We start from the raw sequence: 15,647 nt of genomic DNA, 5'->3' as shown, positions 1-15,647 counted from the left end.
CTGAGGCACTGGCACAGGTTGCCCAGAGAAGCTGTGGCTGCCCCATCCCTGGCAGTGTTCAAGGCCAGGTTGGACGGGGCTTTGGTCTAGTGGAAGGTGCCCTGTCCATGGCACAGGTGTTGGAAACAGATGGTCCTTAAGGTCCCTTCCAACCCAAACTGTTCTATGATTCTATGCTCTTTCGAGATATAATTTCTTAGATGTTTTCCGTCTATGCAAAATTATTCTCACACATTATGAACTTTGCTTGGATTTGAAGGTAATACCAGAAAAGGTATTTGAGTAACCTATGTAGTAAATTAGTTCCAAGGAAGGTTCTTGAGCCCTGAGTTTGGCTGCTGATGGCTTGGCCGATGCGTGGCACAGGCTCAGCCTCAACTATACAGGTCTTCCCAAAGAATTCCTGGAAACATTTTGGGAGGAAGCACAGACCAAGAGACACCCCAGGTCTGAATGTGGCCACCCTGTTGTGGAAGACAGGGCATTTAGTAGAGCAGGCATGGTCTGTGCTGTGTTAGCCAGCTGCACAGCATTGCACTCGATTTAATTTAATTAACTTGGTCCAAACAGGGTGCAGTGGCTAAATGTACTATATTGACCCTGTCACTGTAAATAAGTGGAAGACTGATCCTCCAGCCCTCCAGTTCTATTGGGTTTTATTTCTAGTCTAAATTTATCCTAGGCCAGCTTTTACCCTCTTGGTCTTCTGCCTGCTGTCCTTGAGATCTTTGCCTTGATTGTGCCAGTCCTTCCTTTGCCCAGCACACCTTCAGAGTGCTGACAGAACCATATATTCACCTCCTTTTGCTTGGCTGAACAAACTCAACTCTTTTAATCTCCTTTTGATCACCTTCGCTTCTTTTTTTGGTGCTATTGAATAATAACTAGCTTTATTCGTGACTACTTGATATTGTGATATAAACTGATATCAGGTAACTGGGTTTAATATTTTAATCCTTTCTAAGGTTTCCTCTGTATGTTATTGCAGCACTCACTTTTGAGTTTATGGACTGTGCAGCTCCTTCATATATACTTCACTATTCATGAATGTTGTAATTACTTAGTAGGAAAAATTGGAATAGAATTACTGGATAATGTTCTTTTGTCTATTGGACAAGGTCCTAGTGATGCTACACTAGCCTGTCTGACTTTCATCAAAATCAGCATATAGAATTCATGATAATTGAACTTATTTCTCTGAACTGGGCATGCATTAAGTGAACACTTATTTGGTATATTGACTGTTGTTTCCCATAGTTATTAGTTCTGGCCTTTTAATCAGTTTTCCTAAGAACTGCCTCTCAGTTAGTTTCATTGGTATAGATCAGTGCTGCTGATCAGGTCAATTTGAAGGAGCCTTTGCTTAAACAAAAGTAAGTCATTACAGAACAGGCATGAAGCAGTATTTCCACAAGTAAAAGACAACACCATGGTTGTGACACGTCTCATGTAGCACATTACATGCTATGCTGCAGGAGGATGCCATCTGCCAGGGTTTTGTTGAGTAAGCAGCCTGCCAGTGTAACAACATGCCCTATCCACTGTCTCCATGACCTATATGGAGGTTTCAGAGGTTTTCTGGACAGAGGTTCCTATGCTATACCACATAAATCCATAGGAGAGACATGGAGCAGATGGTGTCTGCCTAATGTAGGTATTAAAATATCAGCAGGTAGTATCTGTCTCTTGAGGTCTTCAGAGCTACTAAATACTTTATGTAGGTCCCAGAGATGATTCTCTGGTCCCTTAATTTAAATAGTCTGTTCATGAGGTGTCTTATACAAAGGAATTAGCTGTTCATCCAAGCTAAATACACTGGATACCTCTTTTGTTTCATGTGAATGGGATGAGTTGTGTGAGACCTCACTATGCAACTAAAGTTCTCATTAATTTGTAAAAGAAAAAACAAAAAAAGAAAACCAAACCAAAACAAACTACTCTGGCGTAAATTCTGTCAGACAATGCCTCCACATGTGACTCCGCCAATGGGATTTACTCTATATATTTCTCTGCACACAGACCAGTAAAAGTCTTCATGTCTAAGTTATCAGTAAGTGGGATTAATTTTTGTTTCCAAGTTATTAGTTACAGATGGCATGCCTATAGATATCCCAGTTTTGTTTCAGCATTAAACAGTCTGATTTATGCTTGCTTTTTCTCAATGTAATGATTCATCTCCTTACTTTTCTTCCTTCCAAAGACACACTTACGGGAAAGGTATTCAAGGTGTTGCATATGTACGATTCGGTATAATGGATGAAAATGAGAGAAAAGTCTTTCTTCCAGGCCTGGAGCAACAGCTATCAGTAAGTACCGGAGTTCAGTGGAACTATACTGATTGTGGTGACCTGAATACTGTCAGAAATGATCAAAACATATATCCCTGTAATACCATAGTCATGCTATAAGCAACAGATTTTTCATTCTAATGGTAACAAACTAGTAGAGGGTTGTCGCTTTTTTTTTCTTTTCTCCACTTTCATTTTAGATTCAAAATGGAAAAGGAAGAGTTACTTTAAATACTCCACTTTTGGAAGAGAAATTAGAGAAGAGTATTTCCACTCTGGAAGGACTTCATTTATATGTTGCTGTTACCACTGTAGAAACTGCAAGTGAGTACACTATGCTTTAGCTGATACAGTCTGGAATATTTACCTTGATTTTTCTCTGGTATAACCCTTTGTGTGTCAAATCTTGCCCCTGTACCAATCTTCACTGCAAAGCTTGCTCATACTGCAGTGCATCATAGTCTTTTTCATCTGACCACTTTCTTTGGACAAACTTAATCCTGGGTGGGATTCACTTATCTGAACACAGTGTCCAGTGCTACTTTAAATGTCCTATGTAATCTTATGTGGTATTCCACTGCTGCTACAGAAGTGCTCAGGTCTACTGTAAGTACTCTCCTGTAGGGTGTCCCCCGTGTTAAACATCCCTGTGAGAATATCTAAGGTACTGTAGTCCATCTGAAGTGATACCAGATACTTGTATGAACACAGATAAATTGCTCCCCTTGAGATCTTCTTTGAGCACCTCAGCCTCATCTATTCCTTCCATACAAAGAAAGTTATTAGTTGAGCTTGGTATCTGCTTGCTTTCTACCTCAGCTGGCTGAGGTATCAGTCTAAAGGTAAGGAATATGTATTACATCTACTGTGCAATGCAGATGATCTAGCCCTTGTGAGTCCTACTTGTCCTTGTATGCCTTCTCACAGTTTTATCAGACCATGATACTTGGTATATGCACAAGTACTGTCAACTCCAAATAGCTTTGTCTTGCTGTTCATCTGAGACATGAGCAGGGAGCATACCTATCGAGAAGTTCTTCAGTAACAATCTTGAAAACAGAAATGATGGATGCTGTCGTAATGTGTGATCTGTAACATAGTTACTGCTCTCATAGCAACACATACTGTTTGATATTAACAGGTGGTGAGATGAGGGAAGAGGAACTCAGCAATGTGAAGTTTGTGAAATCTCCTTATGCTGTTGATCTGTCTAACACCAAAAAGTATTTTGTGCCTGGAGCCCCCTTCTCTGTTGTGGTATGTAGTATCAAGCCGACTGTTTTCCTCCATAGCAAGGGATTTATACCTGCCCTGTGAATAAAATCCTTACCTGGTCCTGTGGGAGCTCTGTAGAACAGAGACCTTTAGGAATAGGTCCAACACAGAGCTATTGTTTGTGTGCCTGGTTTGTCTCATTTCTGCATGCACAGATCCTAAGCAGGGAAGCTGAAGCCAGAAAATGCTGGTTTTCTGTTTTGGAAGCCATCTGGGCAATGCTGTACAACAAGGCTTCATAAAATGTGTAGCAGTCTCTTCCTCACTTCCATATCAAAAGATTAAAGTAATAATGTATCAAGTTAATCCCATATCAAGCTCAAATTTTGAAAACTGAAACAGGGTATTGTCTTTTTTTTTTTTAAGAGTTTTTAAGTTTTTTAGTCTTCAAACTTCAGACCTTCATGTTTTTCTGCAAAGTTTTCTGCAGAGAAAGTTAGAAATTTACCTTATTATAAGGTAAAGACAAATATCTCTGGGATCAGCTGAGATCCAATAGATGCTAAGTGAAATTCTGGGCAGCTGTTGTGTTCCAAGATTTTTACCATTAGCTCGAGTCCAGACAGAGTCAGTTGCTACCCATTCTCCCAAAGCCCAAATTTTCCAACACCAGTGTGTTTTGTATTTTCCCAGTTTATAAAAGTAATTGATTCTGGTTTGTGGGCAATTTTTAAACCCAGGCATTTCATCGAGGTAACAGAAAAACATTTTTTTCCAATAGGCATCTGTCACTTCAGTTGATGGCTCTCCTGCTGCCTCTCTACCTGTCACTGCTACTGTTACCTTGCCTGGACATGCCTCAATGAAGACGACTGCACTTTCTAATGAAGAGGGTTTAATCACCTTTAAATTTAACATCCCTGGAGATGCTCAGATGCTTGAAATAATGGTAAAGAAAACTGAAACGTCTAGGTTTAAAAATATGCCACTGAGAATACCTCATAAAACAATCATTAATGACTGTGAACATGATCTATTTTCATTAAATTAGCACAGAGAGTGAAATATGATTTTTTTATACTATCTGCACAGCTTTGTCCAGATTGTTTAAGATATGCTGGAGAGACCAGGGGCATGAAGAATGTCTCACTGAAGCGGACACTCTTGTACATCAGAGTTTTGGGAGTGCACGCATTGATGGTAGGGGGGCGGGGGAGTGGGTTGTGGTTCAGGTATGTATTTTCCTGGCATGAAGGATGAAAATGGGACTGCAAGAAGTATTGTCATGAGAAGTGACAGTAAATGATAAGAAGGTGAAGGAAAAGTCCTGAGCAATGCAGACAGTAGGCTATATTTGGACACTCAGAGGGTTCTATTATGTGCACAATATAAAAATAGATAAATGATGTTTAAGTACAAAATCACTTTGTGATTTTGAGCCATTTGTTCTCATTCAGAAGGAGCAAAGGCTGAAAAATATCTAGTGCAAATACAGCAGGAGACAAAATAGGGTAAGAGAATAAAGTAATCAAAACCCTGTTGTTTGATGCCAGGTTTTGCTAATGAGTTCTCAGCAGTGATTCATCTCATTTCCCAGCTGTTTCTGAATAACCTGACAAGATTTGAATGAAGGGTGACACTATACTGTCTCCTGAAGGACGCTTTGCTTACTCTGTCTTTTTCTTCCCTCACAGGTAAAGGCTGAAGAGGGAAAAGAAGAATTAGAATCACCAGAAACCAGTATCAGAGCTGAAAGATACCAGTCTGTTTCCCTGAACTACCTCAGCATCAGCATCCCACATACTGTTATGGCACCTGGAGATACTTTACGTATCACCTTGAATGATATTCGTCAGCCTGGCAGTGGAAGCATTGACTATTTCTATTATATGGTAAACAGAACAGTAGCACATCAGTAATTTCTTTTAGAAACTATGCAACCTAGAACATCCACATACTTACTAGTACATGGGAAATCAGGGGGTTCCATCAAAGGGCAACCGAGATCAGAGTATCCCAGCACAACCTGATCTACCAAGTCAGGATGAGGGAATTGGGCTTGTTCAGTTTGATGAAGAGGCTAAGTGAGTTAATAGCAGCCTAAAATTACTTGAAAAGGAATTACAAACATAAAGGACACAAACTTTCCTAGGTGGTGCTATGCAATATAACAGGGGACAAAGGCTACAAATTATGGCCTGGAAGGTTCATTTTTAAAAATCTTACCACTAGTGATGAACCTGGTACTAGAAAATGTTCCCCACAGAGTTTAGAGAACTGTCATCCTCAGAAGCACTCAACACTCAGCTAGGGAAAACAGCATCTGACCTAATCTTATGTTGGTGATGGCTTATCTTACAGCAGGCAGGTGAACTAAATATCTCCATCAGGCTCTTCCAGAAACTGCTTTTATGATTCTGTTATTTTTTATATCTGCATATATTTTGGACATGTAATACACAAATCTTCATAATTTTTTCTTTTGAAGAAAGACACATAAGTGTAAATTTTAGCCTGTAGTTTCTAATACAGTCTAGAGCAAATAGGTCCATATAGGGTAATTTTTGTGAATATTTCTGAAAGATACTAAATTGACAGCTTGGAAGCTGAAATCCTAGACAGATAACTTCTATATTTGTGGCAATTTGATTTCTCTTAATCCAGATCTCATTATTTCCTGCTCCTTCCAATCTGTATTCTTTCTTCATAATAAGCCAATGCTAGATATCATTTTTACTGGTCTGATTCATACAAGTACTTTTTTTCAGCTATTACAGAACTGCCCACCTTGTTGTGGGTAGATCATACATATACGAAAGGTTCTGTCCCTGCAATTAGAAAACCTACTTGTATTCTAGGGGACCTTGACTATCTCAGAAAATGCCTTTTATAGTTTATTTAATGAATAACACATAATTCTTATATTACCATGGCTCTGTCTTACCTGCACCTGATCTTAGTTAACAGGTAGGTAAGTGTTATCTCCAACAGGTAATGTCGTGAAGGACCCTTGAAGGTTGTAATGGCCCTAAATAGCATCCTGAAATTAGGTCTGAAAATTGGTTCTATAGATGGAAAAGTGAGGAAACAACCCTGCTCAGATGGGAAAAAGAATTCAAAGTATTTATTTTGCTGAAGGAAAAAAATTGATACATTCCAGGAGTGAATTTGTTAAACATCAAATGTGTTTAATCCCCTTCTATCTTCTTTGTCCTAATTTTCCTTGGCAGCTTAAATTTCCCAGGATGATAAGCACCACAGACACCAATTCCCATCTATTTTTTATAGGACTCTCTATATAGGAATAGTTTTATACGTAGGAATTAAATTTAGGTTTGGGGGTTTATTTTCATTAGATGACTGGTTGGAATTGCTGCTGCTGGGCTCTGGGAAGGCTCAGTGATAGGCAGACAAGGTCTGTGGAAGGGGTGGTGGGAGACAGTGTTACAGCTCTCTCCCAAACTTTGATCATCTAAATGAAGGAAGTGAGGGTTTCAGAGCAGGCTGCAGCATGTCTTTTTTCTTTCTCGAGGCCATTTTTTGTGTGTTTACAAAAGCTTTGTGTATTTTCTTGAGGGAGGTGCACTATCGGCAGTGCCACTGTGTCTGTTTTCTACTCCTCTGACCAGCCATGAATATAATTACTATAACATGGGGAGAAAGGAATTAAATAATGAGAGATGGGCTGAAATCAGTTGTAGGCCACTCTATAGCACTTTGTCCTGAATACTGCTTTTGGGTGAAACCTCCTGGTCCAATCATTCCACGCCATCTGAAAGATTCAACACTGATTACACATTGAACAAATTTTGTTTATTGTAGAAGGCAAAAATAAGACTGTCATCTGGGGCCCCCTGTTCAGGCTGTAAAACTGAGTGAGGTGTGACAGATTTGTGTTCAAACCTGGGCCTCAGGATCAGTGCAGCTGACGCTTTATCACCATACTCCTGTGTTAGAAACACTGTGTGCTGGTCTCCTCCAGGCTGTTGATGTGCAGGTTGGGAATTAAAACAATTAAATGTCATTGGAAGAAAATAAATTTTAAACATAAATACTATTGGAAAATTATATATATGTGTAGAAAATTATGCAACATAATGCCCCATTTACTGTGTATTCTCTATATTTGATTTCTGTTTGTTTATGCCCTGCAGGTTGTGACAAAGGGACAAGTGGAGTTTTTGGGAAGGGTCTCCGCTTCAAGCAAAATAATAAACCTTAAAATCACCCAGAAGATGGTGCCCGCCTTTCGCTTTTTAGCTTACTACTTCATTGCAAATGAGGGCCGTCAAGAGATTGTTGCCGATTCTGTATGGGTGGACGTTATGGATGTCTGTGAAGGAAAGGTACTTTCAAAGCAAGTAGATTTTGTTATTGTATTCCAAAATAAAAACAAAAACATAGGGTATCAACAGAGCAAGTGCAGGACTGGAGTAAAAAAGTGAAAGACGTTTAATTTTTACTGAAAAAGGGAGTCCTCAGAATTCTGGCTCGAAGATATAGCTAGGACTAAAGCACGTAAAAGAAATAAAGTTCACATTAGAAAATGAAGTGTGAAAAAAATAGGAGTCCCTTTAAGCCTTTCTTTCACCTTTCTCCTTCTCCTTATGTTGGTATCATAATGCAAAATGAAAAAAAAAAAAAAGAAAAAAGAAAAAAAGACACAACAATCATTCCCAATAGCATGAAACACAACTGTCAAAAAGTGCCAGCTGTCTAAAATTATGTTTTTCCAAAAAAAAAAGTTGGTTTTGGTGAAAGAATGTGATACTACATTTGAAAAAAAAAAAGTTTTCAACAAAAATTATCCATCTCTAACATACAAGCCAATTCTTAATTTGTAAAATAACAAAACACAGTTATGGTCAAGTTAGCATTTCCATTAATAATTCCCTATTTATTCACAATCACTGTGGCTTCTTCCTCCTAAACCATAGAAGTATCTACATCAGATACGAACCAGATCTGAATGTAATCATGTTGAAAAATTCAAGTGTGAGATAGAAAGGAGGTACTACTATTACCTTGTTTAAACCAGCTTATTTTGTACATTAATTAGTCTTTTGCTGCATTTCATGGTGATTTTGTTTCCACTGGAAAATAATAAAATTATGAAGGCCCTAGTTCAGCAAACCCTTTACACATGTCTTTAATTCCCATTGGTGCTTAAGTGTCATTGAAAGGCAGCACCCATTATCCTGCACAAAGACATCTTTTAACCTCCTGCCAGTGTCCTCCAGTAGGAGATACCTGAATCTACATCTCCAAAAAAACAGGATCCAAGACAGAAACATCACAAAACAGGAACTTCCCTGTTGACAGTATTCCTAGCCCAAAGAGTCTTCACTTTTTATTAACAAACGTGATATTTTTGTTTCAATGTTTTCTATTTAGATTAAAGTGCGAACAGAACAAGAGATGTATGAACCAACGGCAAAAGTCAATTTGCAAATTGAAACAGACCATGCAGGAGCAGTTGCCTTAGCTGTGGTTGATAAAGCGGTTTTTATTCTGAATAAGAAAAATAAGCTTACAGCTAAAAAAGTAAGATACCTGTAAGAAGAAATATATCTACTAGTCAAGCAAAAATTTCCATGACTAATCAGAGATTCAAAAATGTAATTGATGGCTATCAATTGCTAAATCACAGCTTTACTAAACCTGAAAATGTTTTTGCTTTTGCAATATAGAATCTGTTTAAGCTTAATGATATATTTAAGATAGGGATTTCCATGCTACAGCAGACAAGCTTTTAAATTAAAAAGGTACTACTTGGAAGCACTGCCAAACTAAAATATCTCTCAGCTTTAACTTCAGTTTCCAATCACAGCTGGTACCACAAGTTTGTCTTGCTTCTGCATGTCAACAACTACAAGAATCTTTCTAATGTATATAAAAAATAACCAAAATTTTCAAGCATGTACAGTCCACCTATGCTATTTTATTTGGCAGGTATTTAATGCTATGAATTCATATGATCTTGGATGCTCTGCAGGTGGTGGTGCAGATAGTGCTCAAGTTTTTACTGATGTTGGTCTGGCTTTTTTATCAGATACAATTCAATCCAAAATTCGGGAAGGTAAGTGCAACCTGCCCTTTACTGTAGATGTTTGTACAAGATCACTATAGATCTGGGGAGGCCGATTGCTTAAATACCAGAAACATTTTATCCTGCTATTGCAAAATCTTCCTTGACTGTGGGTTTTTTCTACTTCTGTTCTTCCACTGAGTGCTGGCAGCTCAGCCCAGGTCATGACTGCTGGTCCTTTGGTACCCAGCTTAGCTGGGGCAGGCAGCAATTGCCTAGGGCTGTAAGGTAATCCATCAAAATATGGGTCTTATATGAATGAGATTAAGTCCCAGGATTGGTCTTCCATGAATGAACTGAATGATCAGCCTGTTACTGCCATAATATCATGACCAAGCTCTTCTGTTTTGCTTTCCCAGGCTATAAATGCCCCCAGGTTACCAAAAGGCAGAAGAGATCTTTGGATTTTTGGAAGAAAATGTCAGGACTTGGTATGTCTTCTCACCTGGGTGGTCTGAAAGGCTTCGCAGGGGGGTTCAAAAGGGTCTGGCTGGAATCTAGGGAGCAAGAAGTGATGGAATAGTAAAGGATACCAGGATATGGTCTCACTTCTTGCATTAAGTGACAAAACCCTAGCACAAGTGTATATACTGTGTTTTGACACCCAATGCATCGTTTATCAAAATGATTTAAAAAAAACCCCAACAAAACACAAAAAACAAACCCAAAGAGTGGCCCAGCTGCAGGAGGAAACTAATTCATCAGTTTATAACCCTAAATATGAAGTACCTCTACTAGATAATATGTCATGGCGTCAGTTACAGTTTCAAAGTTTTTCAAAATTGTTTGTGTGGCCAAAAAATGTTTTATAGATCATATTTGTTTTCTTTATATTCTGCTTTGAAGTTGTGCTGGTTTTGGTATTTTGTGCTCCAATTAAAAGAGCTAGTATAGTATTTGGTATAAAAAACAAAACAAAATTAAAAAAAAAAATCAAACAAACCCAAAAAAACCCCCAGTGTGCACAAATCTATATTTCCTTGCCAGGAGACATGAAGACTTAAAGCTGCAATCTCTCCTTCTTCTGAAATTGGTCTCTTAGTTCAAGGACAACACTGCCATGGTTATTTCTATTGCGTTATCTAATTCCAGTCTGCCAAGGAAGCATTTATAATTCACAGTCCGAATTTGAAGAGAAAGCTTAGAATAGAATATCTAGGATGCCATAGGACCCATGCTTTCCTCCTGTGTTTGTGGACTGGTTTTAGAACAGAGAACAGGTCCCCAGCTGAAGGTGGTCTGTTGCAATAACAACTAACTGCAAAGAATGACAGGAATGAACATGATGAGCATCTTTATGCTACTTCTACAGCACTAATTCTGGCCTTTAATTATTTTGCAGCCAGAAAGTATCAAAACATTGATCTACAAAAATGCTGTCAAGATGGAATGAAATTAAATCCCATGAGGTTTTCTTGTGTGAAGAGGCTAACAAAAGTGGCTGGCTCCCCCGAATGCAGAAGAGCCTTCCAGGACTGCTGTGAGAAAGCCACAGCCCTCAGAAAGAAAGAAAAGTGGACTAGGACCAGAGTGGGCTTGGCACGACGTAAGGAACTCTGGAATGCAACTGTCTACAGAAAAATGTCTTTCTCTTGTTGGAAATGGACAGTTAAGGGACATTTAATGCTGTGGGCAGAGGAGGAAGTTTTCACATCTGTATTTCAGTGTTTCTATTGCATTTTCACAACTGTGCCCTGTGAGGGTCAGAGTGGGATTAATAACTTCTTGGGGTGAGAAAAGGCAGGAATCATCTAGCCAGCAGAACAGCCTTATGGAGGACGTCTTGGAACCTCAAGCACCGCAGGAGGCTGCAAATAGAGGAGCAGAGAAGAGGGTTGTTCTCGGTGTTCAGGGCTCTGAGTGATCTCAGATTCATAACTGTTTTATTAGTGATACTACTATTATAACAACCCAGTACCTCCCAAACACTACCACGTGAGAAGGGGCCGCTTTAGCCAGGGACAATTTTGCCTTACTTCCTTTCTTCTCCCCAGAGGTTCCCTGATCACTAAAAAAAAAAAAAAAAAAAAAAAAGGAAAACCCAAAAAAAACCACCAACCAACCAACAAACGAACAAACGAACATATTGTGTTGACAATGACCCCATTCCAAGTGTCATTTCTGCTACCATTTTTCTCAGAGCTTCCCTTTCATGCGCTGTCTGCCATGAATATGGGAGGGTGGGAAAATCTTTGCTACACACTGCTAAAGTCGAATGTTTTCTTGTTTGGTAGTGGATAACCATTGAACTTGGAAAGTAGAATTAGCCTTTTGTCCAATGACAAGCTTTAGTCATTTTTTCTCTTTTTTAAGTTTGATTGTTTGATTTATTTAATGCACAAGATGAAACCCAGATGAAGTCTTTTCATTTAGAGTATTTTTCGTGTTGCTTTCTCTTTGACAAACTGACAAATCTTACCCTGCAAGGGTAAAGGTAAGGTTTGCAAGCCAAGGTGAGATCAGCAGCCAAAGACTTCAAATAGAACCTCCATTCTTGTGTTACAGACTATGATGACCAAGAAGAAGAGTTTTATGAAACCTCTCCCAACTTGCGCAGTTACTTTCCTGAGAGCTGGTGGTGGAATATTGAAGAAGTGAAAAACCCTGGAAATCACAGGTATTGTATTACATAACCAGGTGAATATGTCTACATTTGTACAGTGGAATGTATATAAATATCAGCTTTATCTGATACAGATGACTTCAGAATATTTGCAAGTACTTTCTTTCCACAACTGAGGGACTGTTTTTTTCCCTTACAATACTCAAGGTTCAGCAAATAACAATGTTTACATTTTATCCATACTTCCTAATATATTTTATTTTGTTTCTTAGCATAGAAAATTTCGCTCCTGACTCTATAACTTCCTGGGAAGTCCAGGCAATAAGCATATCTCCACAAAAAGGTATAAGTATTGGGTATTTTATTGTGGTTTTTTTGCACAGATGAATAGAGAACATACATTTTTTAAAACAGAAGTACAGTGTTATGTTGACAGAATGAGACAGCCTGTACTGGAAAGCACAAAAGTGTTTTGGTTGTGACATTTACTCCTGTCTTTTATGCCGTATTAAAGCCCAGCCAGAAATTGAGGGATAGCTATTTTTTAGTTATTATAATTTATAAAAAACAACACGAAGTGGACTCTGAAGGAGGATGGATTATACAATCAAAACTGTAGCTTATTCTTTCCATTCTATAAACCATCTCATTTTAACTTCCACATGGCCAAGAAGCCACAAGAAAGGTAGTGGTAATAACACCAGATTTCATCCACAAAAGTTACAAACATTCCTGCTAAATTTTACCAATCAAAAACCATGGCAGTGACTCCAGAGGGTAAATCATTTATTCCTGAGATAGGTCTCTAGTGCAGGTGAGTTGAATGGATATGCCTGTCTTCCTCTCCTGCTCTTGACCTAGTGGATGCCCAGACAATGACTTTTGATTAAACATTCAACTTTTTGTCAGCCGATGTTAAGTGTATAATTCTCAACTCTCTTTTTTTTTCTCATCCCAGGATTTTGCATAGCTGAACCCCACACCTTTGCAGTTTTCAAAGCCTTTTTTGTATCCTTGAGATTACCGTACTCAGTCAGACGACATGAGCAACTAGAAATAAAAGCAGTGATTTACAACTACCTGCCCAATGATGTCCAGGTAGTATTACTACCAACTGTTTTGCTATAAATATCTATCTAGCTAGATGCATGGCTATGTAATAATTTAACATAAATGACCCAAGCACCTTTCAGTGCCCTCCTGCAGTGCAGACATAGTGCTCCCATTTTGAAATTCTGCCCAAGGATAGGAGCCAGTTCTATCTGCTAATCAATTTTAGTGTATAAAACGGATTTTATTTACCATAGTACACAGCCAAATTCCTTGCCTTCAGGCGTGTCTTCTCCCCCTTCATTGAATCAACCAGCTACTTTTTTGCTGCCTGCCACTCTGGGCAACATGCAGCTGTTGATAAAGCAGATACACTAGATACGGGGGTAAATTATGAGCATATAATCCATTGTCAGACTCAAAATTCATTGTGTATACAATAAAAATCCTATCCAGCTCTGCGTGTGGTCACAGTTATCACTGGGCTTAAGGCCTCCATGATCCTCAGGCTGATGCTTATGTTTTCATCTTTTCCTATCTCAGCCAGCTCTGCTTGACCAGCATCTTCTGAACTGCATTGAATGGTGTACAACTGGGATGTATAAAAATGTACTATCCTTCTCATTTCCCTGGGGTTCAGGGATAGGCCAAAACTACACTGAAAATTCAGTGTAATGAAGAATACTATCTGACTTACCTTCACAGCCATAGTCAATGCAGAAGAATATTAACAGACTATAGGATCATAGAACAATTTAGGTTGGAAGGGACCTCCAGTGGTCTTAGTCCAACCTGTTTTCCAGAGCAGGTCCAGTTAGATCAGGTTGTTCAAGGGCCTTGCCCCATTAGGTAATGATACCTTCAAAGATGGAGACTCCACAAACTCTTCGTACAAGCTATGCCAACGTTTGATTACTTCTTGGTGAAAAAGTTTTTCCTTTTTATAAATGGAAAAGTCAGGTGACTGAAGTGAAAAATGTTTTCTGTCTTGCAAAATGTCTGCATTGCTTGTTTTGCTTTTTAAGCAAAAGCTACTTTCCTGTTACACTTGTTTCTCATTTTCCATTCTTATCCAGACAGGCATGGTAGAACTGGAGTATTTTTCCTGTGTGGTGTTGCACTAGGCCTGATTGTAGGCATTGCTTTGTTTCTGCAGGTTGTAGTGACAATGGAAGCCGCAAAGGGGCTGTGCACAACAGAGGCTATGGACAAAGCTGTGCAGCAGATTCTGGTGGCTAAAGGGAACTCTGCAACACCAGCCTACTTCTCAGTTGTCCCTCTGACTGTGGGAGAAATCCCAATTACTATTGTTACTTTTGAGACATCTTCTGGGCACAGTGACAGCGTTAGGAAAAACCTCAAAGTTGTGGTAGGTATAACTAGTTGAGGGCAGACACTTCATGAACCATAGAACCAAGGTTAGAAAAGGCCTTTAAGATCAAGTTCAACCTTTACCTGAGCACTGCCAAGTCCACCACTAAACCATGTCACTAAGAGCCTTTTCTACTTGGTTTTTGAACACTTCCCTGAGAATATGTGTTTCTCCTCAAATATAACAGTCACTATGCATAGAAGTATTGTGCAGGGAGTGAAATTGCAGAAACATAAGGCTAAAAGCAATCTCAGGAAACCTGTATCTCAGCAGGGACTGAGCTATAGCATGGAGAAGAAATTTAACCCTATGGTGGGCTTGTGTATACTGTATATGGAAAGAATTGTTCTCTACAGCAAAAAAGCCATCCTTCTACTTATGACACAGCAACAACTTTCTTCATGCAGTCAGTGCCCATCTTATAATCTTTAACTTCCACCTGCTCTTCAATATTTGTAAAAATTTTTTGTCCCTTATGTAGCCAAGATTAAATATGTCCCTCTAGCAATATTTTGAGAAGGAAATACTCTCTGCTAGACATAAAGTTAAACCCTATTTTATTACTTCTAATTAATGTATCTTCAATCTTAATAATTGCATGGGTAAAATACATACAGACAAACAAAAATGTAATCATTATTTAATACCTTACTTCTCTTCCAAAATGATGAAAGGGAGCAGACTTCTAGAAAAGATGACTTTCAAATGTCAACACTGACTGGCAGACTCACTACAATACGCAAGTCACCCACTGAGAGCTATTTTAAAACCACACAAAAAATGCAAAACATAAATTCCTGCACCGTTAATGTCAGTGTAATGGAGGTAAAGATGAGGCATGGGGTGCCAGGAACCTGCTGTTGTTACAGGCCATAACTTTTCTAAAGATAGACACAGTCTGAGTTCAATGGTACACCAAACAATAAAGGTATTTGTAAAAACAGCTTTATTAAATTAGAAACTATAGGAAGAGGGATGTATGGAAGTCAGAAGGAAAAAGAAGTTTAAGTTTTACCAACAGAATAAACTCAGAACTCAGTGAATTTCATAGATGATATGAAAAAGGGGCCA

At 38.7% G+C, this 15,647-nt stretch overlaps 1 protein-coding gene across 1 annotated transcript in view; it reads left to right on the top strand.

Annotated features, from left to right (window-relative positions):
- LOC133207816 (complement C4-like) overlaps positions 1–15,647 on the top strand; it is a 50,460-nt gene that overhangs the window by 15,658 nt on the left and 19,155 nt on the right. The window contains exons 9-22 of the mRNA XM_061345015.1: positions 2,201–2,306; positions 2,489–2,612; positions 3,430–3,545; positions 4,285–4,452; positions 5,198–5,395; positions 7,658–7,849; positions 8,898–9,047; positions 9,456–9,582; positions 9,951–10,022; positions 10,934–11,137; positions 12,097–12,208; positions 12,427–12,497; positions 13,113–13,252; positions 14,361–14,573. Coding sequence (XP_061200999.1) covers positions 2,201–2,306; positions 2,489–2,612; positions 3,430–3,545; positions 4,285–4,452; positions 5,198–5,395; positions 7,658–7,849; positions 8,898–9,047; positions 9,456–9,582; positions 9,951–10,022; positions 10,934–11,137; positions 12,097–12,208; positions 12,427–12,497; positions 13,113–13,252; positions 14,361–14,573 — 1,993 coding nt within the window. The remainder of the gene's footprint in view (positions 1–2,200; positions 2,307–2,488; positions 2,613–3,429; positions 3,546–4,284; positions 4,453–5,197; positions 5,396–7,657; positions 7,850–8,897; positions 9,048–9,455; positions 9,583–9,950; positions 10,023–10,933; positions 11,138–12,096; positions 12,209–12,426; positions 12,498–13,112; positions 13,253–14,360; positions 14,574–15,647) is intronic.

This window comes from Neopsephotus bourkii, unplaced genomic scaffold (genome assembly GCF_033783945.1).
Source record: "Neopsephotus bourkii isolate Nb327-2 ecotype Australia unplaced genomic scaffold, CSIRO-AGI_Nbou_v1 NB_36, whole genome shotgun sequence".
In the NCBI taxonomy this organism is placed as follows: domain Eukaryota; kingdom Metazoa; phylum Chordata; class Aves; order Psittaciformes; family Psittacidae; genus Neopsephotus; species Neopsephotus bourkii.
Note: the sequence above shows the minus strand (reverse complement) of the source record. Positions and strands in the feature narration are given on the sequence as shown.